At 47.1% G+C, this 22,234-nt stretch overlaps 6 protein-coding genes across 6 annotated transcripts; 2 read left to right on the forward strand and 4 right to left on the reverse strand.

Moving 5' to 3' along the window:
- Positions 1-96: 96 nt before the first annotated feature.
- Positions 97-1,309, reverse strand: BKA55DRAFT_692731 (uncharacterized protein; the record flags this gene model as incomplete). Its single annotated transcript, XM_046199820.1, has 2 exons — positions 97-1,148; positions 1,195-1,309. 2 exons carry the CDS (start codon positions 1,307-1,309, stop codon positions 97-99), a joined length of 1,167 nt encoding a protein of 388 aa, XP_046047058.1.
- Positions 1,310-2,027: 718 nt separating this feature from the next.
- Positions 2,028-3,357, forward strand: BKA55DRAFT_575095 (class I glutamine amidotransferase-like protein). The gene is made up of 2 exons (XM_046193357.1): positions 2,028-2,798; positions 2,858-3,357. The coding sequence occupies exons 1-2, from the start codon at positions 2,349-2,351 to the stop codon at positions 3,146-3,148; spliced, it is 741 nt and encodes a 246-aa protein (XP_046047059.1). The 5' UTR covers positions 2,028-2,348; the 3' UTR covers positions 3,149-3,357.
- Positions 3,358-3,585: 228 nt separating this feature from the next.
- Positions 3,586-5,401, reverse strand: BKA55DRAFT_517270 (G protein-coupled glucose receptor regulating Gpa2-domain-containing protein; the record flags this gene model as incomplete). Its single annotated transcript, XM_046188175.1, has 2 exons — positions 3,586-5,119; positions 5,169-5,401. The coding sequence occupies 2 exons, from the start codon at positions 5,399-5,401 to the stop codon at positions 3,586-3,588; spliced, it is 1,767 nt and encodes a 588-aa protein (XP_046047060.1).
- A 3,957-nt stretch (positions 5,402-9,358) lies between these two features.
- On the reverse strand, positions 9,359-11,769 carry BKA55DRAFT_541820 (uncharacterized protein; the record flags this gene model as incomplete). The annotated part of the gene is made up of 6 exons (XM_046190422.1): positions 9,359-9,812; positions 10,036-11,090; positions 11,180-11,226; positions 11,384-11,534; positions 11,596-11,660; positions 11,757-11,769. 6 exons carry the CDS (start codon positions 11,767-11,769, stop codon positions 9,359-9,361), a joined length of 1,785 nt encoding a protein of 594 aa, XP_046047061.1.
- A 664-nt stretch (positions 11,770-12,433) lies between these two features.
- Positions 12,434-16,312, reverse strand: BKA55DRAFT_619593 (SNF2 family N-terminal domain-containing protein). The gene is made up of 11 exons (XM_046196748.1): positions 14,986-16,312; positions 14,737-14,930; positions 14,612-14,689; positions 14,487-14,566; positions 14,386-14,438; positions 14,231-14,335; positions 13,637-14,171; positions 13,517-13,591; positions 13,157-13,457; positions 12,949-13,100; positions 12,434-12,896 (listed from the first exon to the last, which is right to left on the reverse strand). Exons 1-11 carry the CDS (start codon positions 16,293-16,295, stop codon positions 12,537-12,539), a joined length of 3,243 nt encoding a protein of 1,080 aa, XP_046047062.1. The 5' UTR covers positions 16,296-16,312; the 3' UTR covers positions 12,434-12,536.
- Positions 16,313-19,851: 3,539 nt separating this feature from the next.
- BKA55DRAFT_692736 (uncharacterized protein) lies at positions 19,852-21,892 on the forward strand (the record flags this gene model as incomplete). Its single annotated transcript, XM_046199821.1, has 2 exons — positions 19,852-20,394; positions 20,444-21,892. The coding sequence occupies 2 exons, from the start codon at positions 19,852-19,854 to the stop codon at positions 21,890-21,892; spliced, it is 1,992 nt and encodes a 663-aa protein (XP_046047063.1).
- Positions 21,893-22,234: the final 342 nt, after the last annotated feature.

A 22,234-nucleotide genomic window follows, 5' to 3' on the forward strand; every position in this document is an offset into this window, starting at 1 on the left:
AAGAACTTCACGACTTGTAATGATACACCCTCTTCCACAGTGACGTATCGCTCCCCATCCATGCAGTTATATCTTGGGACTCTGCAGCCCTTGCAGTCAACTCTTCTTAAGAGCCTCCCTCAACAAAGGCGCCACCTGCTTTCTACTAGCAGCAAGTTCCTTCTGCCTCCAGGCAAACCTCTTATGGCCATGATGATCCAGCTCTCCCTCCTTCCACGTCTCTAACTTCAACTTATCGCCAGCTTGCACAAACCTATCCACCGCCTCACGACCCTGATCGGTAACACCCCAAACAAGTAGATGGCGTTGGAACTCCCCGTTGGGATGGGACGTGGTCATTATGCTGGCCACATCAAGTTCGCGCTCCTTCGCCCAGTCTTCAAAGGCATCGATCAGTGGCTCTGAAGCACCGGCTTTGTCAACGAGGTAGTTGAAGTCTTGTACGACGCAGCTTATTCCAAGTTTTAGGCCTGAGCCATCCCATTCTTTGTAGTCCTTGCGCAGAATGTCGCGGAAGCTCAAGTCAGAAATGTCCTCCTTTACAGCGGAGATCTCGTCAAAGTAGGCTGTGCGGTTGAAGGACTTGTCGTGAATACGCCCCTCGAGGAATTCTACCGCCTTCAAATCCTTCTCTCGAACCTTTTCCTTAGCCGTGAGGTTTATCGTGTCGGAAATAATAGGAGCAAACGCAAGTCTGGTAAGCTTGTCGTTTTCCGTAGCCGCATCACTATCCTCAGCATCCTGGCTCGAAATCTCCTCCCAAATCTTCCTCGTCTCATCTACCACCAAGCTCATACAACTTCCACAAGGTTCAACGACTCTTGGGTCTGCATCTTTGCTAATGACGTTCTCATCGGCATGGTGATCAACACAACCAGTAACACGGTCCGAAAACTTCTTAAGTGGACCAGTGAGGGAGTTGTGATCAACCAACAACCAGTGTGTTTCTTCTGGCTTCAAGTCTGGAAGCTCAGATAGAGTTAGGAGATCTTTGAGAGTGAGTCCAGCATGTTTGAGAACTGCCGACATCTCGGTGCGAAGAGCGAGGTCATCGCGGGGCAGGTTTGAGAGGGGAATGTGTAGGGTATGAGGGGGGGTATGAGTGCGCATATAAGCGTAGACAAGAGCTGAGCAGAGAGAATCAAGATCTGTTATTGTTAGTTAAGGCCTTTTCAGATATGATACTTGACTTACCTGCAGACTCATTTCCTACAACAAAAGTAAGAGGTCCCTTTCGTTGCGCCGCAGGAGCTGTCAAAGCAGCTTTCGCCTTGGCCAAAAAGCCGCCCAAAGACAATCTCGAAGCCATATTGAGTTGAATTGCGATGACCGATGCAAAAACGAGAAGAAAGAACAAAAATGCGCAAAAGAAGAAAATAAGCCACCTATTCGTTAAAAAAACAAAACTCACAAGAGTCCCTGCATGTGTTTTATGTAAGTTGTAAGTCAAAGCTTAAACGGTCAAGACGTCACCAAGACAATTTTGCAGGGAATATCGGCCACAAACTGTCACTTGATGAGCCCGCCCCATCCTTACAGTTGGGTAAGAATCAACGATTTTGCAGTAGCTGTGCTTACAGAAGGATGAGAAAGCTATAGCATTAGTTGTATACATGCATTTCTCTGCATTCATCCAGTCTTTGGGCATTATTTTATCATTGCAATGAAAATGGCTTGCACGACGTAACTCCATGCGTGACATTCATATGCAAGGTGCCCTGCTGATGCCAATCAGCCCTACATTAACTTTGTTATTTATCCCTTGTAATTAACAGGCCTATACCTCCCTAACATAGTAATTCTCACTCTGTTGAACAAGTATTGAAAACATGAAAGCACTAGGTACATAACATGTATCTTCTAATCTCAACAATTTGTTTGAGATGACTGCTATCATATTATTAGAGTCTTGGGAAGTCAATAAATATATTGGCTTATAGAGGTTCTTGCATAGGTAGTTATATACAACCACAAATTCATGAATGACTTCCACGTGAAAAGACAATCTTTCCATGTGAATCTATACCCCTTACAATACTATTTCCAAGAGCCTAAAGTTCCCATCGTAGACCGCCTGTAACGTTACCAAGTACTTTCTACCTCCAACTACCGACTTCTCACCGCCTCCCTATTTGGTAGTATAACATCATTGTCTCCAATTCTGCCCGCTTATCTCGCCTCATGTCCACCCCGCTATCGGTCCCGCCGTTACACGAGCAGGAAGGGTCCATCTCCAGACGGGCCTTGCAGCCTGCGCCCTGGCCGTTTTCGCAAGAGTCATATTTCCATTCCAACTCGAACTTCCTGACCCTGTAAATATTCTCTCCTTACATCAAACCCTGCCCAAAATGTCTCCTCTTCGTCTCGCCATCCTCGAAGCTGACACCCCTCAGCCCCAAACTCGCGATCGCTTCGGTGGCTACACGGGTGTCTTTACCGCACTCCTGCAAGAAGCTGCAAAGCCTCAGAAGCTCGAAGATCTTGTTACTATCAAGGGCTACGATGTCGTGAACGAATTGCACTCTTATCCATCCCTCGACGAAATCGATGCGGTTCTCATCACTGGTTCTCGACACACAGCATTTGATAACGACCCCTGGATCATCGAGCTTGTCGAATTCACAAAGAAAGCCATCGATACGAATCGCATCCGAGTGGTAGGCGTATGTTTCGGCCATCAGATCGTCGGACGGGCTGAGGGCGCCAAGTTGGGACGGAGCAATAAGGGATGGGAGGTTGCAGTCACAGAAGTTGATCTGACGGACAAGGGCAAGGAGATTTTCGGGTTGGACAAGATGGTGAGACCCGTTTGTTGCGCACGTTATTGTGCGACTGTTTTACTGACCTTGTTACACAGCGTATTCATCAAATGCATCGCGACATTGTGGATGAGTTCCCCAAGGGTTCAATTCCTCTTGGTTCCAATGACATCTGCGAAGTGCAGGGTTTCTACTCGCCTGGACGATATCTTACAGTTCAAGGACATCCCGAGTTCACCAACGAGATTATCTCGGAGATTCTCTTCAACCGTCATACGGTCGGCGTCTTCACGGATGAAGTGTATAACGAAGCTATGAAACGCGCGCCACTTCCTCATGACGGTGTTGCTATTGCTAAGGCTTTCCTCAAGTTCTACCGAGAGGGATAGAGAAGGGAAAACAATACTGGAATATGGATGGAAGAGTTGACACGATTGTCAACTTTCTGTGCGCAGCTAGAATTGTAAGAGGAGAAATCGCGATTGAGCGTTCTAATTGCACATTATACCAAATGGCGCAATGCATAGATCTGTCTTGCTAGAGTAACGAGATCAAATGACTTTAGAGTATCATTCGAAATGAAGAAATACAAATACAAATGCCTTTTAAATGCTGCCATTTTCTCCATCTAATCTAACAGGTTTGACATGAACACCAGATAACTACCCAATGCATCCCAAAGGCACAACGCCGTCTAATGCAGGTTCATGATGCCCTGTCATGAGATATCTATACTTATGAATCCTGGGTATCATCCTCCGCACGCTCCCCAAGCTTTCGAGTTTTGCCATGCAGACCTTATTTACTTACACCATAAAATTCCTCATTAATCATCGGCATCCCACCACTGAGGGACTGCCCTTGCTGCTCTACGGGCCTCTTGGCCAGCCTGACGATCCATTTCCCACTCATCTTGTTCTTGTTGTCGTCTCTTTTTTGCGAATCGTGAATCGAGTGTCATTTCCTCTCTTGTGCGTCCGACTCTTGCACCCACATCGGGTATTTCCTGTCTTCGTTTCCAAAATTGCACGTTGATGCGTTTGAAAGCCTGGCTATGCCTCCAGGGCTTCTCTTTCAGAGAGAAGACCACGGCATCAGCCAGACCATGGAAACACAAAAATATGATACTGGCCAGTCTCATGGCATAGGGAGCTCCTCGTCCATACCCTGTAAGTTGTACGATGAAAGGCAGAATCCAAATGGCGACGTAGACTATTGGATATATGAACAGTAACCGGAGTTGTCGCAAGATCTTCTCACGTGACTTGACAGTACCAGGTGCGTTGAAACCGCTCTGAGTCAAGACAAGGTTGGTGTCGTTGCTGCGTGGACTGTCTGGTGTGCGACGGAGTATGGCAAAAAGATTAGGTATGGATGGTGGCCTAGAGGGAGTGTTTGAGCCATCAGACCGATGAAAGAAGTCGGTCTGTATAGTATACGACGGTGAGGCAATATCTGGGAGAGGTGTTTGATGGACAGGCTCAGGCTTTGTATGGGTGGCCAAAGGGGCAATCACATCATCTGAACCACAGCGAGTTGTTCCCGATGAATTCTGGGATTCGACTTCTGCCTGTTCGGACTGAGATGCCAGATCGGTACCAAAGTTAGCCATCCACATTTGAGTCGATCCTCTTCGCGCCAGTCGTGCCGAATGAAGTCTGTTGGGATGCGAAGATCCAGACATGTCCAAATGGAAAGAGTTGAATGCCACGAGTGGTGGTCTTGCGGTCCGATCTTCGAGTAAAGTAAGAGAATTGCGCCGCGAAGGGTTGGAAGAAGGAATTAGGCCATGATATTTTATCGTAGGAGTCGGTGGTACAGTGGTGATTCCTTGTTGCAAGGGATCGAGACTTTCGAGACCGGACACTTTGGAAAGGGTATTCTTCGAACTCTCATTCCCGGAGCCGAATCGTCTCATCAATACTCGAACGTAGACGTATACGCCTATACATAGGCAAAGAATAACAGTAAAAGCCATGTAGCGAGGAATCCAAGAGAGCGCCAGTCTCTTCCACATCGGGTTGAACGGTAGATAGCAAAACTGGCCAGTGTTAATGTAGCCGGGGCTTTCGATAAATGCCAATGAAGCCATCACAACAGGTACGATAGCAGCAAGAGCGTAAGCCGCCTTTCGATATGGGTAGAGGCCTTGCTCTCCACGAAAGATGTACAATGCAGTATGTACTGAGATGAGAGCGACAGAAACATCAGAGGCCTCTATACTGAGAGCAAGGAAGAATCCGCTGACTTGACAGAAGGTCTCAGTCGTTTCGATTTTCCCAGCGACAAGTTCCACGGCAGGGAAGACGAGTAACCAGAAACTCTTGAACATATCACTATAAATGAGTAACATGATGAGGCTTTTCAAGGGTCAGCAACAGAGTGTGAAGGAAGAGACACGAAACTCACTCATGGCGGAAACTCCGCCTCATTCGAAAGAACCAGAACGAAGTTATTATTGTTGCAAGTATACTCATCGATGCGACGGTGAGAGTCGCAACATGAATAACGTATGTCTGATGGGGAGTAAGAGCAGCCATGGTGAACTGCTTCACTCGACGTGGCCCGAGGCTGTGAGCCGTCGCTGAGTCTGTCCATGGCGAAAAGCCCAGGGCACTGCCTTCTTGAAGCCAGGGAGGCATGGTGGAGATGATGGCGGGAAGTGGATGAGAATCGTCGATCCCTTCAAATCGGTAGGTATGTGTCAGAGATGCGGATCGTTGCTTGTCGTTAGACTGTCGATGTCTTAGTATCGATATATTAAGAAGCGAGCTGTGGTGACCAACTGGAATCGACTGGTGACACTGGTGACAATAGCATCGCGATATAGTCAACTTCGAGGTTGGAGACCAGGGAAGTCGACCCCTGCAACAAGGGAGGAGAAATCGAGGATTTAGGTTCTTATGAACCAAATGCTCTTCAAAGCCAAGGAAAGCCAAAGCGGTCACCCGAAACTCTGAAAACCCCAAAGAGAAACAAAAGAGAAGAGGCGTGTGCTGAATGATGACCGAGATGTTTGCCGCGTGGGAGACCCGTAGGCGAATTATCTCAGGCTGAATCCCGTCTTTGGTCTCAAGCCCACAACAATTTGACTTTGATCTCCGTTCCTGTCACTGAGGTATGTATGGATGAATTGATGACCAACCGAACCTCGGGATTGGGGTCAAGCCCGGAATGGGGAACTTTTGTCGTTTTCTTTACGGGATCTCTTTATGATCGGCCATGAAAAAGATGACCGTGTCAGGATAATACCCCTTGTTGGACCTTATGTGGTTGTGAAATCTAAAACTGATGACAATGTTCCCGTGAGTAGATGTGTAAGTGCTTGGCTTAGAAGCACTTACTAGATCGAGAAATCTTATTGCCCTATTCTGGTCTGGGGAGGAAGGTGCAGGGGCAGTGATGTCCGGAGGTGGAAAGGCGCAACCAAGTTGAGGCAAGTACTACAACAACCGAGAGACTTCCTCTGGTGTTGGTAGGATCTTGAGTTTGAGAGGGCGTCGCCAAACTCTCCACTAACAACCAAAGAAGAATTGACTCGATTGATCCGACACGAATTTGATGCTGCTTCTCCGGCACTTGCTGAGCCACGACTCACGATACAATCGCTTAAAGAATTGTTGAGGGATGCCAAAACCAAAGTGGGATAAATCAGAGACATGAGGGCAGTAATGTAGTGGACGAATGTGCGTTTCCAGGACGAGATTATATTCATTCCACACGCCCAGAGTTCGACAGTACAATGATTCAATGACTGAGATCGCGGGAAGAAGAGCAGAAAAACATGATCGATTACAGCATTACACCGAGTATATAACGATAGCGTACTGGTACCTGTACCGTCTGGACCGAAGCGGATACAACACTATACCCAGTCGACGATATTTTCATCGCCCACACCGCAGTGAACACTCTCCCATTTTGAGCTCAACTCAAAGTGACAGCTGGGCTTGCAAACCTCTCTTTTTAGGTGCACGCTACGTAAGGGAGACGAGAAGCGATACCATTCACGTCCACCTCCGCGTGCCACGCCCGTCATCTGTCTCTGGGGCTAACCAAATCTCGCAATCCTCTTGCGATGTGACTGGGCGAGACCAACAGTAACCCTGTCAGGTTTTTGAGCCGCGAGCGAGACGATCTCTATAGCGGCCAATCAAGAGGGTGATCTGCCCTCCCGATCCGCACCTCGGGCGTCCAGCTTGCGAATGAGTGGGAGGAGCGGGTGTCGAGACTCAAATTGAGGGCCCGGCAAATGTGGATCAGCATGCATGTCACCTTTTGATGGTGGTGGCAGCGGGATCAGGCAAGACAAAGTCTGTTTCCTGTTCCTGGATATTTACTGGACTGAAAAGCGAAGAGCTCTACAAGAAATGGATGTTCTGCTTCCTGAACATGACGAATAAGGAAGCAAGGTGTGAGCCAAAGCATAAACATTTTTTTTGGCGATAGAGGTCACACTCCATTGATCCCTCTATCCTTGTTCAACTCAGCTCGGCCCCTGGAACCCATCCCGCATCCCCGATTTTCTAGCCATTGTTACCTCCGCATTTCATCCAAGATCGCTCCCGGGTTCTTGGCCATGAAGATCTCACACGATCAACAGGACCAAGGCTCGTGCCGAGATATTCGGTCTTGGCGTTGGTGCAATAGCAGACAAAGGACCAACAACCAATGTGATCCGCTGTCTCTCTCACTCAGTGCAGCTTCCGTATTTCTCCTGCGCGCTGTTGTCTGTATCCGTCTTTCTCCAAATCATTATGGCTGACAGACGAGCTCGCAAACGACTAGCCAACAACCGGGACCTGGCCGTTTCTAGGCCAGGGACCAACACGCCTGTTCCTGGACATGATTCAGGGTTGCCCAACTAAGACACTAGAGCACTTGTCAAGATCAATGCGACCTGAGTTCCTGACAAACATTTGAGAAACTTTTTACATGATTCTCTCTCTACGTCGGGCATCTCGGTCACCAAGAAGGGCCGAAAAGTTTTCATAGATTCGCCTAGCTCACGTTTGCCACGAGACTGGTGCTGAATCCGTGACGCCGTCCTTTTCTTTTTTCATTTGTGAGGGTCCAAGCCACAGACACCGCACTGAAGCTCAGGAAGCTCTCATAGACGATGTTTATTTATCGGTCGTCGTTTTCGCCTTGAACAGCTAATTTATGAATCATCATGTTCGAGAATTCGAGGCATCCTGTCCACCTACTCATAGTTGCGTAACAATGATCCGACATTTGCTCTCAGTCTGCTGGCGGAAGTATTCTGGATCAACACACGTATTGCATTCCAGTCATCGACTTGGCTTTACGGCGAACGATATCGGTTTAACCTTAACAACAAAGATTCTACAGGCTTTTCTATTATTCTACGGTAAAAATTCTGCTGCTCGCGACTATTCGGAGTTTGATACACTCCGCTCACGTTCCGCGGAGGCTTCGCTTAAGCAAAGTTTGTCGATCAAATATGTTCTTCACCGCGGCTTACAGTGACGATACCATTGTTCCCTTTTACAAGATCAATGAAAATGATTAAAATTATGAAATCTATTATGATATAACGGTTTCGACGCGCTGACGTGGGCCATTGCTCCGTCGACTTCTGTTGATGTTGAGACCTGGGTAGCTGTGGTTCGAAACTACCAGGACAACACCGAACGAACAGAGATCGATTCAAGCTCATGACAAGCCGATGGTGACTTCGACTTGCTCATCAGGATTTCACGTGAAATCGGGATCTTGTTCGTTCTGCCATAGGAATGAGCTGGCTGCTAAGCGCCTAAGCAGTTTAGTAATAACTCGACCGCGTGCCTGAGCAGTTCTTGAACACTAATTAGTCGAAAGTCTAGAATCCTTATATTCTCAAGAGTGGATCTCTGCTCTCATACAAAGCATTGGCCACCTAGTCTGTATGTGGATATCGCCTTGTCTGGCTGTCTGGCACGCATGATCCATGCGTAGTGACATGACTACTATTTCCAAGACAAGCTGTTTGCGATTCGGAGATATTTCTAACTCTCCATTGGTCACATCCCCTTACTATCGTTGGTTCGGATACAACAGTTCAATCTTTTGACGGGTATCCACGTGGTGAGACTGTCTTCCGAGATATCTTATAGGTCTGCTCGTAAACAGCTTCCGAGTTCCATAGCAAGGCTATATCTGTGGCAGGTCGCGATCAGTCATGTCATTCACGTCGATCGAAGGGAATCTCGCTTCTTGACTTGAAACGAACATGCGTACCAACAATCCGCTGCATTAGCAAAGTTCATACGAGGTCTGTTTGGTGTGCAAGATGAGTTTACTATGGTAAGCCGAAGTTTGACTGAGCAAAAAGATGGGAACCAGCTGATGGTCTTTCATAGTGTGGAGTTGATCAAGCTGTTTTTTTTTTCTATTGTTGTGTACTAACCAATGTTCACAAGACTTCCCAACCTGTTCATTCGTCCATTCATTCAAAACATGAAGACTCTGTATCCGTCCAAAGAAATGTCAGCCTTCCCTTGCAACATGAAATTCCACCACAAAAGAAACCAAAGCATGTCTATCATAGCGCCCTCAAAAACGCGATGGTTGTCATGAACTCTCTTCTCTACCACTCTTCACACTTCGTCAGGTCTTCGACGTTTCCGGAGTTTGTTGGGAGTACGCCTCGATGATGGGGGTGGCTTCCTGATTCCTGGATATCGCCAAGTTTGAGGAGGGACCGCCTGTTCAGTAGGTGAATTTCGAGCGTCAGAAATGACCGATATTATATCGAGAGCTCCTCTGAATTTCCGGTCTTTTTGGTGACGTCTCATCTTCGTCAGTTTCCTAGGCTTGTGGTCGGGTACTCGTTCATGTTTGTAATGGTGATTCGAAAATAGGGGTGGAAGACACTCCTCGACAGGCGGCGTGTCGCAGCCTTGATTGAAATTCCGGACAAGTATGATTTTGGTTGGTTCATACGTTGTTGAGACGTCTGAAACGAGTTGTCGTTGCTGGCCTTGCTCTGTCTGAGTCGCCCTCTGCCTGGCGAGAGGAAATTCTGCCCCTGACGCTACTAATGATGCGTAGCTATCATTTACCATATTCCCTTCGATCTCACATATCGGTGAACCCATGACGACTTTTAGAGGATGATGGTTTTCAAAGGATTATGACTTTCTGAGGATGATGAATTGTGTCTTCCATCTCGGACGGGTTCCTCCGCGGCAGTTATTCTCTCACCAGTTTGGCTGGTTACTTGTGGGTGGGCAAAGGCTTCCTGTTTGGGACTGTTCCCATTACATGGACGTACAGTTCTTGTTGAGTCGATTCTCTATGCAGGTCGAGAATTCCTTTGTCTTTGTTGTCACGGGAGTTTTCATCTTTAATAGCTGGACCATTCTCAGGGCGTTGACCTTGCTTGTTCTGTGGATGTTCGTGGACTGTTCGGGAGTTATTCCTTCTTGGCCGCTCCCTAATGTCCGGGAAGTCATCAATTATTCGTGTCTCATCGGTAGCTGAGTCTGGAAGCATGTTCGGGTTGTGTTCGTATTCATGATGTTCTTCGTGTCGGTGTTCCTGTTTGTGGCCCTGTTCGGATTCTACTTCGTCTGGTTTCTTTACCCAGTCTGGACAGGATGGGTCCTCCCAGAAACGGTGTGCAAGGTACAGAAATAGAAAAACTGGGATGAAAAGCAAAAGGAACAGCCATAGAAGTCTTCGGTCCGAGTCGTGCTCTTCGGGTCTCGTAAGGGGTGCATCAGGAGCCTCTGATGACAAAGTCGTTATGGCAGAGGTAATTGTTGCAATGGCTGTTTCCGTAGTGAACGAAGTGATGAAGCTGGAGATGATGGTCGCCAGTGCAGTAGTTGAACTCGCACACAGACTGGCTGAAGAGGCACCTAGTCCTGGATCGAAGACAGAAGAAGTAGGTCCCGGCATATATTCAGGACCTCCATCAAGAAAGTCCTGCGCAATCTCAACCTTGTCACTCAACTTCGCCGCTCTCAGATCTCCCTGAGGGCAAACACCACGAAGACAAGGATCCACAGCACAACATCCCAGAAAAGGAAGTGCATTTCCAGCGCAGGTGTACCAACTAACATCGACGTTGTCATTAATACAAGCCTGAGGGAGGAACTCGTGCTGTAGTGTCGCGTTGAAGCTGGCTGCTCTGAGATTCTGATCGGGACAGAGACCTTTTCTGGCGCCGCAGGGGTTGATGGTGCAGCAGCCGATGAAGTGGTCTGGATCGTTGGGGCAGATGTAGAAGAATCCGCCGTAGGGACAGGTGAGACCTAGATCCTTTACTGGGTTGTAATCGGACATAGTTGTAGTTGAAGTTGGTAGATGTTTCAATGTTGGACTCTGAAGTTCTGGACTCAACAGCGGATGGTGGAGGAGAGTCTTGAGATTATCTTGGAACTCAAGAGGGCTTCCATGGCTTGTACACTTACCTTCAACAACTCACGACATGCTATGTCTTTGTCCATTTTGCCAATATCTTTCATCTAGTCAGCTTCACTTTCACAGGTTGACCGACACGTTTCCTGCACCTAGATATGCAGGTCTATCTACTGACGATGCGAATAAGGCTGCAATTCTCATAGTTGGGATCAATAGTTCCTATGGTGGCGTTCTAATTCATTGTACATACTTACAAGCGAGCCGCAGAACCCGCTCAGCAGGCCCTGTGGATAAGAGACTCTGAGTTTTGCATGATTTGTGGAATATGAGAAGTGATAGAACCCCGTTATCACCAATGAAGCGGCCAGGCAGGACCCGAAATATATCTTGAGAAACCATGATGTGCTATTATACGTAAGTCATTTCCCTGCTAAAACACTGGTAGATTTCAAGAGGCTAAGCTTACTATGAGGATATTCAATATCGCTACGGTCACAGATTGATGGGGAGATATGAGAAACTCCATCTCAGCTATACATAAAGTCAATACATAGTTAGCGTTTGTTTGTGTCACGGAGTGAAATGATCCTTAGCAAACATATGCAGGCTTCCGTACATCTTCCATACCAATAGGACACATGAACACGACTGTTTACTGAACCAATGGTCGAACAAGCAGTTCAGGTAATTTACGTGTTGTTCTAATCACAGTTGTTGAGTTCAGCTTTAACACTACTGAAGTGTTTGCTTGTTCTCGCTACTGCTGGGTTAAGAAAGATGTACACCAGGCCTAGTGTGTAGCAACTTGAGGGCAGCCATGTTAGCTGGTTTGGTATCGAGCGAACTTAGTATATATCGTCTTCTCAAGCTTTGTATACCGTGTTTGTCAGAGGCGAAACAGATTGACAGGGCCTTGCATGGACGAGCAGGGAAAGTGGTTGAATAGATCATCGACGTCCTTTCATACTTTCTCATGACTGAGTATTCGCAGTGCCTGCAGTAACGCAATAGACACTTGTACAAATCTCTCACAATGTACGAAGATCTTTAGACATATTCTTTTTAGATTTACCTTGGATGTCACAAAAGCATCAAGTATCTCCTTGCAGATATTTACCCCAAGGCTTAGAATTCAGACTCTGCGATACTAGTTTCAAACTGACAGGTCTTTCATGAAGTACTGGAGCCAAAAATCATAGAATTTGTTAAATGGGGCATTTTCAATCTGTTATCGAGTACTATCTGGGGGAATTGGGGAATATGGCCTGTTTGCTCAATCTACATCATGACTCTTCATGCAGTATCTCCATTCTCAATCTCAAAGCGCCATCCATAAATCGCCAGCAACATTCTTTACCAAAATTATCTCCCGCAACGTCATCGTTTTCTGCCCATTCTCTGACCAAATCACTGCTTAGCCTGTTTGGCACGAGTCTCCTTCTCCATCTCGCTAATCAGCGTCTGTTTATCCTTTCCGGAGAACAGCATTCGAAGCTGAAGATCATTAGAGAAGTGAGGCTGCATTTCCTCATCCTGTAGTGCAGCCCTGATGATCTCTTCCTTGACGTTTTGCAGCATGATGATACGTTCATCAATGGTATCCTTCGCCATGATGCGAACAAGGTATGTCTCCTTCAGCTGACCGGTTCTGAAGACTCTTTTGAACGCTTGTTCCTCGACGGCTTTATTCCACCATTCGTCAACGATGATGACGCGGTTGGCCATCTGGAGGTTCAGCGATTGTCCACCGCACTTCATTGACGACACCTACAAGACTGTTAGATCTCGTCGGGGTTTGCGACAGAGTGGGAGAACTCACCAGAAACTTGATGTCGGGGTTGTTAGTGAACTCATCTAATGCTCGAGATTTCTGCTTCTCGTTTGCCATTCGGTTGTAGTAGAGAAATTTGATGCCCATACTTTCAAGAACACAGCCAAGAGACTTTGCAGTTCTAGTCCACTGGACGTAAACTAGACCCAGAGTCAGTACTCGTATATCTCATCCAGTAAACCCCGAGAAAACTTACTGATGATCTTGTCATCGGGGGCCTCTTTCATCCAGGTCAACATCACTGCCAAAGTGGCTTTCACTTTGAAGCTCAGAGGCATCTTTACAGGACCATAGTCGATATCATCGCGGCCACAAACAGCGCGAAAGAACGAAACCCGCTCTTTTGGACCACTAGTCCATCGTGTTCCGATACTGTCACGCCCCGGTTCCTTGTAACCTTTTATAGCTTTGACAGCCGCGTCGATGCAATCCGGAGTCTTCACTGCTTGGCCCATTCCAAGCTTGGAAGAGCATCCCGTATTGCGACACTGAGGAGGCTGTAGCTGGAATTAGCAAGAGTCCTGAGAAATAATATCGTTATGTGAGTATCGCTTACCACACGGGCGCGGCCGGTTTTGGTTACGCCGCTGACTGCAATGGAAAGGCAGTCTCTGCAGTAGATATGCTCGCACTGGTAATATTAGCAACGCTCCGCATGACCCATATACCGACTTACGTTCGAACTCTGAACAGGGTTCGCAGGAGGGTTTCTCTTGCGACAGAAGGCACAGGTGATTTCCTTGACTTTATTCTCGTTAGCTGCAAGTGTTAGTAGCTCTGCCATCTCCTTGCTACCCCCAAACTTGTCCTTGATCGCCAACTCCAACTGTCGGAGCCCTGAAGAATAGGCTGGCTTGAGGGACGCTTCCAGCGCTTCCTGATCTGCATCGATGCTCGACTGAGTAATTTCTGACTTCAGCCGCTCGAGGGTCAGGCCAATGTATACATCATGGTCTTCCTCTCGATAGAACTTTTCAAGGTTGAGAGGGTGAGACGTCAGTTGCAGGATCCTCATGCACCGCAGACTCTGAATTCTGTAGGCATTTGGAGCCTTGGAACCGCTGTTCCCGTCACCTTCGAACTCGCCTTCACTCTCATCGTCGGGTACATCCTCATTTTCCTGAGGATCCTGCTGTTGTTCGTGTGCGACAGTCTCTTGGTTGTCATTTTGGACGTTGAGAAGTTTTTCTTGGTACGCACCATCCACGGCCCTGCGAGGGATATCAATATAAGAGCGCAAAGCCACAATTTTACAAAGACGTGCACTTACTCCAAATGGATCTTCTCCCAGCTTGAAAAGGGGATCCAAATATCACTGCGATGGCTTTTTGGCAGGGGAACAATGGTGTGTCCCAGGAACTTCTCGGTTTGCTGTCTGATGGTAGTTAGAATGTTGTCTACTACTTCACAATATTGAGCTCTTACCGTCTCATCATGACAAGTCCCACCAACTGATCGAAATTTGCAGCTGCCTGGTCCTGGGTACGTTTAGAGGAGTAAGAGATAGATGGACTACCAAAACTTACATCCTTGATGTACTCAGCTCTGTATCTTCTCATTGTAGTTGCAAAATCGCAACCAATGAACTTTAAGTAGGGGTAGAACTCTAGTTACGTGAGTAAGAGACGAATGTAATCATCGGAATACTCACCTTCCAGTCTGTTGGCAAGGGGCGTGCCAGTCAAAGCCCAACGATACTTGGCGTTCAGTCGCCAGACTGCAAGAGCACCTATTCCATGTGAGTATGTGGACAAAGGTTCAAGATATGAGACCGACCACTTGATGTGTGAGTCTTGATACCATGAGCCTCGTCCAGAATGATTCGATACCAGTTGATTTTGAAGAGTTGACCGAGCTTCTTCGAGAGAGCTTGCTGAAACCCATTGTTATCTCCTGCCCATTGGGCCTTCAGCTCTTTGTATTCCTTCTTGCTGGGGAACTGTGCACGTATTGCATTTAAATGGGTGATTCTTTGATTTGTTAGTATCTCTTATTCAACAAGCGACGTTTGAGCAATAAACGTACACCACATTCTTCGTGCTCCACCACTTTGCGTTCTTCTTGATATCCTTGGCGTAGATCAGGCACCTATTGGCAAACCTTTCCGAGGTATGCTTACTGATTTGATCCATCCATGTCCTTGAGGCAGAATGAGGGCTGTCAGCAATCACCAGAGTTGCCTTGCCATAGCCCTCATCTCTGTCTTCTGGCTCTGCTCGATGGCCGATTATTGTTGCCAGAGCAGTGATTGTCTTTCCAAGGCCCATCTCGTCAGCGAGTATGCCTCCAGCGGGATGTAATTCCATGGCTTCACGCATGACCATCCAGGTAGCACCCACGAGCTGCTGGCTGTGCAAAGGGGTTCCCATCCCTTTAAGCCTCCACTTCCCGTCAATAGCCTCGATCTTCTTGTACCCAAAGCATTTTTTAGCTTTGATTAGATCACGTCGTTGTGTCTTGGTATGTCTAGTGTCGTTTCCCTCGGGAATACCAGCCATGATCTGCTTTATCTGAGCTTCATGGGTTGTGGCCTTAATTCTGTTCGTCGGTCCGCTGTTGTCGTCGTCGTCGTCTTGGGGCTTGCTTGAAGTGAATAAGGCTGCTGCTCTCGAGAAACCAGGGTGCTCAACTCCACCAAAAGGTCCAGCTTGGATGGCTGTCTTCTGAAGTTTGTTTGGGGTTGCCTCATCGCCGTCACGTTTGCGCTTTCTGTCATCTTTTTCCTCTTTTCGCTTCAAATAGCGCTGCCAGTATTCCCGAGCCGTCTTAGCCGGGGACTCTCTTGCATTCATAGCAAGTGCTTTCTTCGCGTTGGCTATCTTTACGTTAAGTGTCTCCATTTGCTGCTGCTCCTCAGGCGTTAACTTTTCCCCTTCGTGCTGCTTGTAGAACAGATCGTTTCTTAGAATTTCGCATTTTCTGATAAGCTTTTTGACTGTTGAGACTTCACAAGTACCCTGTTTCGACTTGCCTTGCTTCTCTTGAGCTTCCGAATCGTCTGAGTCGTCTGAATCGTGGTAATCTGAATCCTCGTCATGTGCGGAATCTGGATCGTCCTCATCCTCAGTATCTTCCTCATTAGGCTCCGGGTTAGCAACAATGGTATCACAGAACTCTTCGACTGTAATGGCTTTGTTTCTTTGAGGCTTCAGTCTTTTCATCTTGAAGCTCTTTTTGTCCTCATCGCTCTCCTCCTTGACGAGAGTGAGGCTGTCGCTCATTGTTAGTGGAAGTCTATTGGAAGACTTAAAAAGGCAGTCATCATCAGAGTCTTGTTCCTCTTTCTTTATAACGTGCTGGCTGACGCCGGCGACGGACGATGCTGCAGGATCCATTATGAAAGAGATGGAAGAGATGGAATAAGGAGAGGAAAGAAGATGAAGGAAGGAGAAGGGAGGAAAGGGGGGTTTATATAACCGTGGAGGAAGAGGCACTGAGTCACTGCCTCAAGTTGTGCGGATGCCCTTAGACTAGACTTAAGGCTTATGAGAAGGTTCTTTGAGTTGAGACAAATTAGAGGCATTGAATCACTTTCTGACGCTCTATCGCTTAAATTATGGTCTGTATAGTTATGAGAAGCTCCTTTCGGTCGGGGAGCTGGGATGAAATCACTCCTTCTCTGAGTGCGTACCTTGTGGGCATAATGAATACGCACTCCAAGATCAAGGCACTCTCGATAATCAGCACAGTAAGTCAGTCAATCCATCTTTCTTTGTATTGCCCTATGCATAATATCCATCACCACTTCAAAACCGCACACTCAGCTTTCACGTTCAAGCGTGTCATTGGAACTTCATCTTGTGTTAATGTTGAATCTTTGAGTTCTCATTTGACACATTCTCATTTTTTACCATTATTAACCAAGCCTCTTCTAACCTTGGACTTACATGAGCCATCTACTCATCTTGTATTATAATATAATTCAATTATGAACTTGGGCATACCATATCATACAATGTTTCTGCTCTCAAGTGAATGTGTAACCTGGAACTCTCTATTATCTGACCTACCCTAAGCCTCCATATCAAGTACATTCAATGTCCTGAAAGATTATCAGGTTGAAAAGATGCCAGGAATAGCATTAGTCCTTTTCATATAATCTTCGCAATATCTGCGCCAATGATCGTTCAAGGCACGAACTGACACTCTATCTGTGCATATCAGGGAAGTGCATGTCCATATGTCTTCAGAGTTGTATGTCTGAAGTTGTTATGTGCTTCCTCCAATCAAAGTCTCTGGTGTGTATTACTTAACCACAAATCTCATAAACGACATCGGTCAGAGCTTATCGAACCTGTTGTCCCGGTTCGGCCAACCTTGATGTTCTAACTTCTAGCGCTCCCGGAATCAGTCGCCGGCGCGTTTCAGCATGCGAAGACAGCTTCAGACCTTCCCCCGCAGGAAGGAACCGATCCATTGTAAGGATTTTTCTGCATCAGACCATTTGCGACTCATGCAGCTAAAATTCTCTTCAGCTTTGTCTGCAGACGAGTCGTGAGGGCCAACGATATGCAGGTGCTTGCACCAGAACTGCCTAGTCTGTACTAACCAGCTGTTTCAACGCTTTGATACAGTCACAACCAACACCATGACAAAAAGCCGCAGCGATATCTGATACTGGCGCACGGGAATTAAATCACATCTGTGCTGTGCTGTGCTGTGTCCGAGACCCTTTACACGTCTGACAGAGTCTGTGCAGTGAGGGGAAGAAGACGCATGAACAACAAAAGCACAAACCACCAGGCCCGAGCAAGCAATAATCAGGGGATGGGGTCCTATATTCGATTGGCGAATGCAACTAAATACGCCTGGATAATGGGGTAGATTATCCGAGGTGCCACTGTAGATGCTAGATGACGTTCGCCTGTCGCGTGAGCAATAAAAAGAAATTAGTTCAAATCGTAAAGACAAGCATCCCCGGGTCCTACGTGCAGATGTCAAAAAAGATTGGAGGGAAAAAAGCAAAAAACACAGCCTTGCACAGAACAAGACCAAATTGCCGGGTTTGACGCTCGACGCTCTACAGGGATCAATCATGGAGGACCAACAGGGCGAGACATGACGGTGTGGCACTAATTCCATCGTATTCATTCCATCGTATTCAACCCAATCTGTTCAACGGGCCGACGCGGTTCGGCGTATTATTTTTGGTGACTGCATTTACATTTCTGAGGAATTTGGAATGGCGATGAGATAAAGATAAAGATGGTGATGAGAATGGCATACCTCGTCTCTTTTCATCGTCATTACCATGTTGAGATGATTGACGCAGGGATGCACCTTGGCCTGTCGATCATGTGTGTGGCTTGAACCTTTTGGCCAATGGTCACGTAATTTCTGTTCTTTAAGTTTATCTTGGACGATGGGGAATGTTGAAAATGGTAGTTCGATTTGATGATATATAATCATGCAAAGCTAGGTAATTAATGAGAGTGTCACTGTTTAATTTGTTTTAATTGAATTGATTAAGAACAAGGGTCTCTGATGCAACCTCGATGTTTCAGATGAATTGTCAATTGCAACTCCACCACACACTCGCATGTGGTCTTTTTTCTTTAGTGGCAGAGCGGCCTATCCTTGTCGATCCTCCTTGATTAACTTCTCCAAAAGTGTTTGCATCTATCTGCATAAAATCGACCTCAACCTTCGTCGTTATCATTTCCCGAGACCACGTAACCTTTCAACGCCTCAAAGGAACAGAGTTTGAACGGAACCATTTCCTTTAATCGGAAAAAAGAGCCAGAAGGAAAAGAACGTTGGCTCTTGACTCAACTCAGAGTACAATGACATGACAACGAATGGGTCCGTGTTGTCGGATCGTAGATCGCTAGGTTGGGCTTTTTTCTCTCTTTCTCTTTGAAGGGCTCCTCTTTTGGGCGACCAGCCCGCAACGGATCGACGCCTCTTGTTAGCCACCGCAAGCTCTGGACCGATCCGCTGGTGGTTCAGTTGTTAGCTTCGATAGTTTGTCTCTCAGTCAACAGGGCCCGAGAGGCAAGAGACAGAGTCAGTCTGTGAGGAGAGTCTTATGATAAATGGATTTATCATCAATGCACGTTGAACCCCTGCAAACTCAAAACTCAATGCAAGTCTTCAGCTCGTCGGTCTACTGATCAGGGGGATAATAAAACACCGGAACCTACTCAGCGAGTTTTGGTGCGAAACCTTCCGCAGTATTTTTTCTACTGGGCGGGCATGTCTTCCGGAAAACATGTGCTATCTGCATTTCTGCAGCGCTAAAAAGGGGACCCAGCATTGCAGAAGCCACTGGGTTCTTTAGTGGCTTTCGGCCAAGGTTGCATGAACCTGACTTGGCCCGCCCCCGCAAGCTTACCTTAGTAGCCTGTGATTGATCCACTGAATTGCATAGCGACCTGAGAGCGAGTCAGTCTTGGGTCGTTCTCTTACGACCTGAGGAAGGAGCTGGGCCTGGTACCGTAGTATTAAGCGATCGTGGGCTGCTCCTGCTCCGCGACTCGCGATTGAACGAGGGTGCTATCCTGTCATTGCTTTACCTGGGCTGCTCTTGCCTTTCTTATTGCTCTTTCCGCTCGGGTCCCATTCTTTCCTTCTTTACTTTCTTCTCTCGTCTTCCATCCAATCTGATAACTTACAACCTCCCACCAACACATGATCTTCTAAGGTTTACACTGTCGCTCTCAACAATAACAACTCTTTCTTTTTTCCTCTCACTAAATGAGAGTACAAATATCCATATTCTAATCCTCTTCTTTCTTTCTGGCGCGCTATAAACATCAATCGGCAACTGTTATAATAACCCATTGCGCTTGTGTCGCACAATTGCATTACATTCTACCACTCCCGAGACATAAAGCAACAACCCGACTTGTCCGTCTCCTTTTTGTGGAGGGGCATAATAATTAGGACAAGATGCCTACAATCAACGCTCTTCGATCATTCGAACCTCCTCCTATTCCATCTCTTCCCGATTTTGAGCGTCGTCGTTCCACAACATCGACACTCTCCAACAACAACTCCGATTCTGTCACCTCATCTCTGCGGGGTCTTCAATCACCACCCAAAAGTAGCAGATCAACACGCCCCAAGAGCGCTAAATTCTCATCATACCGCCTGCGCAGCAATTCAGGCCTTTCACTTCACACCAATGAGGACATCCTGAGGCAATATACCGACTACCACCCTGATGGCACACCGCGCGCCGGCATGTATAGCAATGGGCTGGGGCAGTGGTCAGGTGAGAGATTGAGGAGCATTGACTCTGTGACATCGTCGAGAAGTCAAAGATCCAGTATTGCTTTCACTGAGTCGGACGGTTCCGGCGAGTTACCGATTCCTGATCTAGTTGGACGAGAGATGTTTGATATGGTCATGGCCGATCATGCTGCTAGTGGTCAATTATGGCGATTCGCCGCCAGTCGAGGAGTTGGTCAGAATGTTGACTACCTCATGAAGGTAAGATGAGAAGGCACGATATTACCTCAGACTCTAATCATATGAACAGATTCGCGACTATATCCAATCCCTGGAGCAGGTTGTCATTCAACTCTCGACAATATCAACCTCATATACATCCATTACCGCAACATCACCAATTAACCTGCCCTCCCCTATGTCCAGGGCTCTCAACACGAACATCAAGCATCTCACAACATCACTTATTCCCAGCCTGGAAAACATGTTTCTGGAATCCAAAACCTATATCGAACAGCGCATCGTCAGAGAAATCTTTCCCGATTTTGTCAAACAACAGCTATCGCAGTGTACCAGTCTGGCTCTCTCCCTCGATGCAGAAGGTGACTCACCACCAAACCCTTACCCCGGCCTTAAGGGATCATTTTGTTTAAGCGATCCCTCACGATCTGGAAATCCCATCATCTTTGCTTCCGATGAGTTTGAGGAATTGACAGGATATTCACGAAGTGAGGTTTTGGCACACAATTGCCGCTTCCTTCAGGGGCCACAGACTGATCGAGACGGAATCGCCAAGATGCGCTCCGCAATCTGGCGCAACGAAGAGTGTACGGAACTGCTCCTCAACTTCCGAAAAGACGGAACGCCGTTCTGGAATCTTCTCTTCCTGTGCCCCCTTCTCGACACCACCGGTAAAACAAAGTTCTTTATGGGCGCCCAAATCGACGTATCGTCCTCACTGCACGACACTCATGATGTTCTGAAGGTTTTGTCGTACGGTGCTGCAGAGGAAGATAAGGCACCCGAACGGAGCAACTCTCGCTGGGCCAGCGACGGATCTCAGGGCGAGCCTGAAGCTGAGGAAACTCTTAGTGTCAAGAACAACCAATACAAGGCAACAAAGATGGCAGGATTCTTCAAAGCGTTCAAAAAGCCGCCGCCTCCTCCTCTGTCGCCACCACTGAGCCCACGCCGCAGCTCTGACAGACCCCGGTCATCAGCTGGACCCACGATACTTGACAAGACCTACAGCACACGAAGCGTTATCAGGAGATTCTCTAACCAGCCTGAAATGCTTATGACAACATACGCCCGATACATGATTCTTGAGCACGTTCCCTCATACCCAGCATCTTTAGGCGCAATGCCTCTCGACCAGGAGATGAAGTATCCACCCAAGTTGTGTGTGTCCTTCTACTCCAAAGAGATGCTCGATGCTCTCGATCTGGGCATGTCGGCTGAAGCTATCATTGGCAAAGACATCTTTGACATTTTTACTGAACAATCTACTTTGCCATCGGTTACGAAGGCATTCAAGTCGACAGTTCGAGACCTTGTTGTCCGCGATGGAAAGTCTGTTTCGCTAGACCTTGCACTCACAAACCACATCCCTCGCCGGGCCAATATGACCAGAACGTTGAGTGGTGATAGCGGTGAAACATCGCCCAAGAAGCCAGCTAAGATGATGAGCCACTGGACACCTCTCAAAGATACTGAAGGATATGTCAAGTATGTGGCAATGATTGTATCGCCAATCTAGATACGACATGAATGGAAAGAAGAAACGAAGGTATAATATACGGGCGTTGGATGAAGATTTGCTTTTTGTATTGTATTAGGGGATGTTTGAAGATTATCTATACCTGTATGTACTCTTAACGGCCTAGAGAATGAGTTATGACTATAATTACAACAACGAATTGTTTCGGTATACCAAGAATTGGCCCCTCATCCCTTGACTCGTCGTATCCCTAGACATCAACTTAACTGACAACAGAGGGATTCTGTGATAATATTCACCTCAAACAACGCACTCAAGCCCATGTTACACTCACCAAAGCAGCCTCTCATAGTCAAAGTTCAACTTATCCGGAGCAATTCC

The sequence above is a fragment of the Fusarium redolens genome, assembly GCF_020744475.1.
Source record: "Fusarium redolens strain MPI-CAGE-AT-0023 chromosome Unknown BKA55scaffold_12, whole genome shotgun sequence".
NCBI lineage: Eukaryota > Fungi > Ascomycota > Sordariomycetes > Hypocreales > Nectriaceae > Fusarium > Fusarium redolens.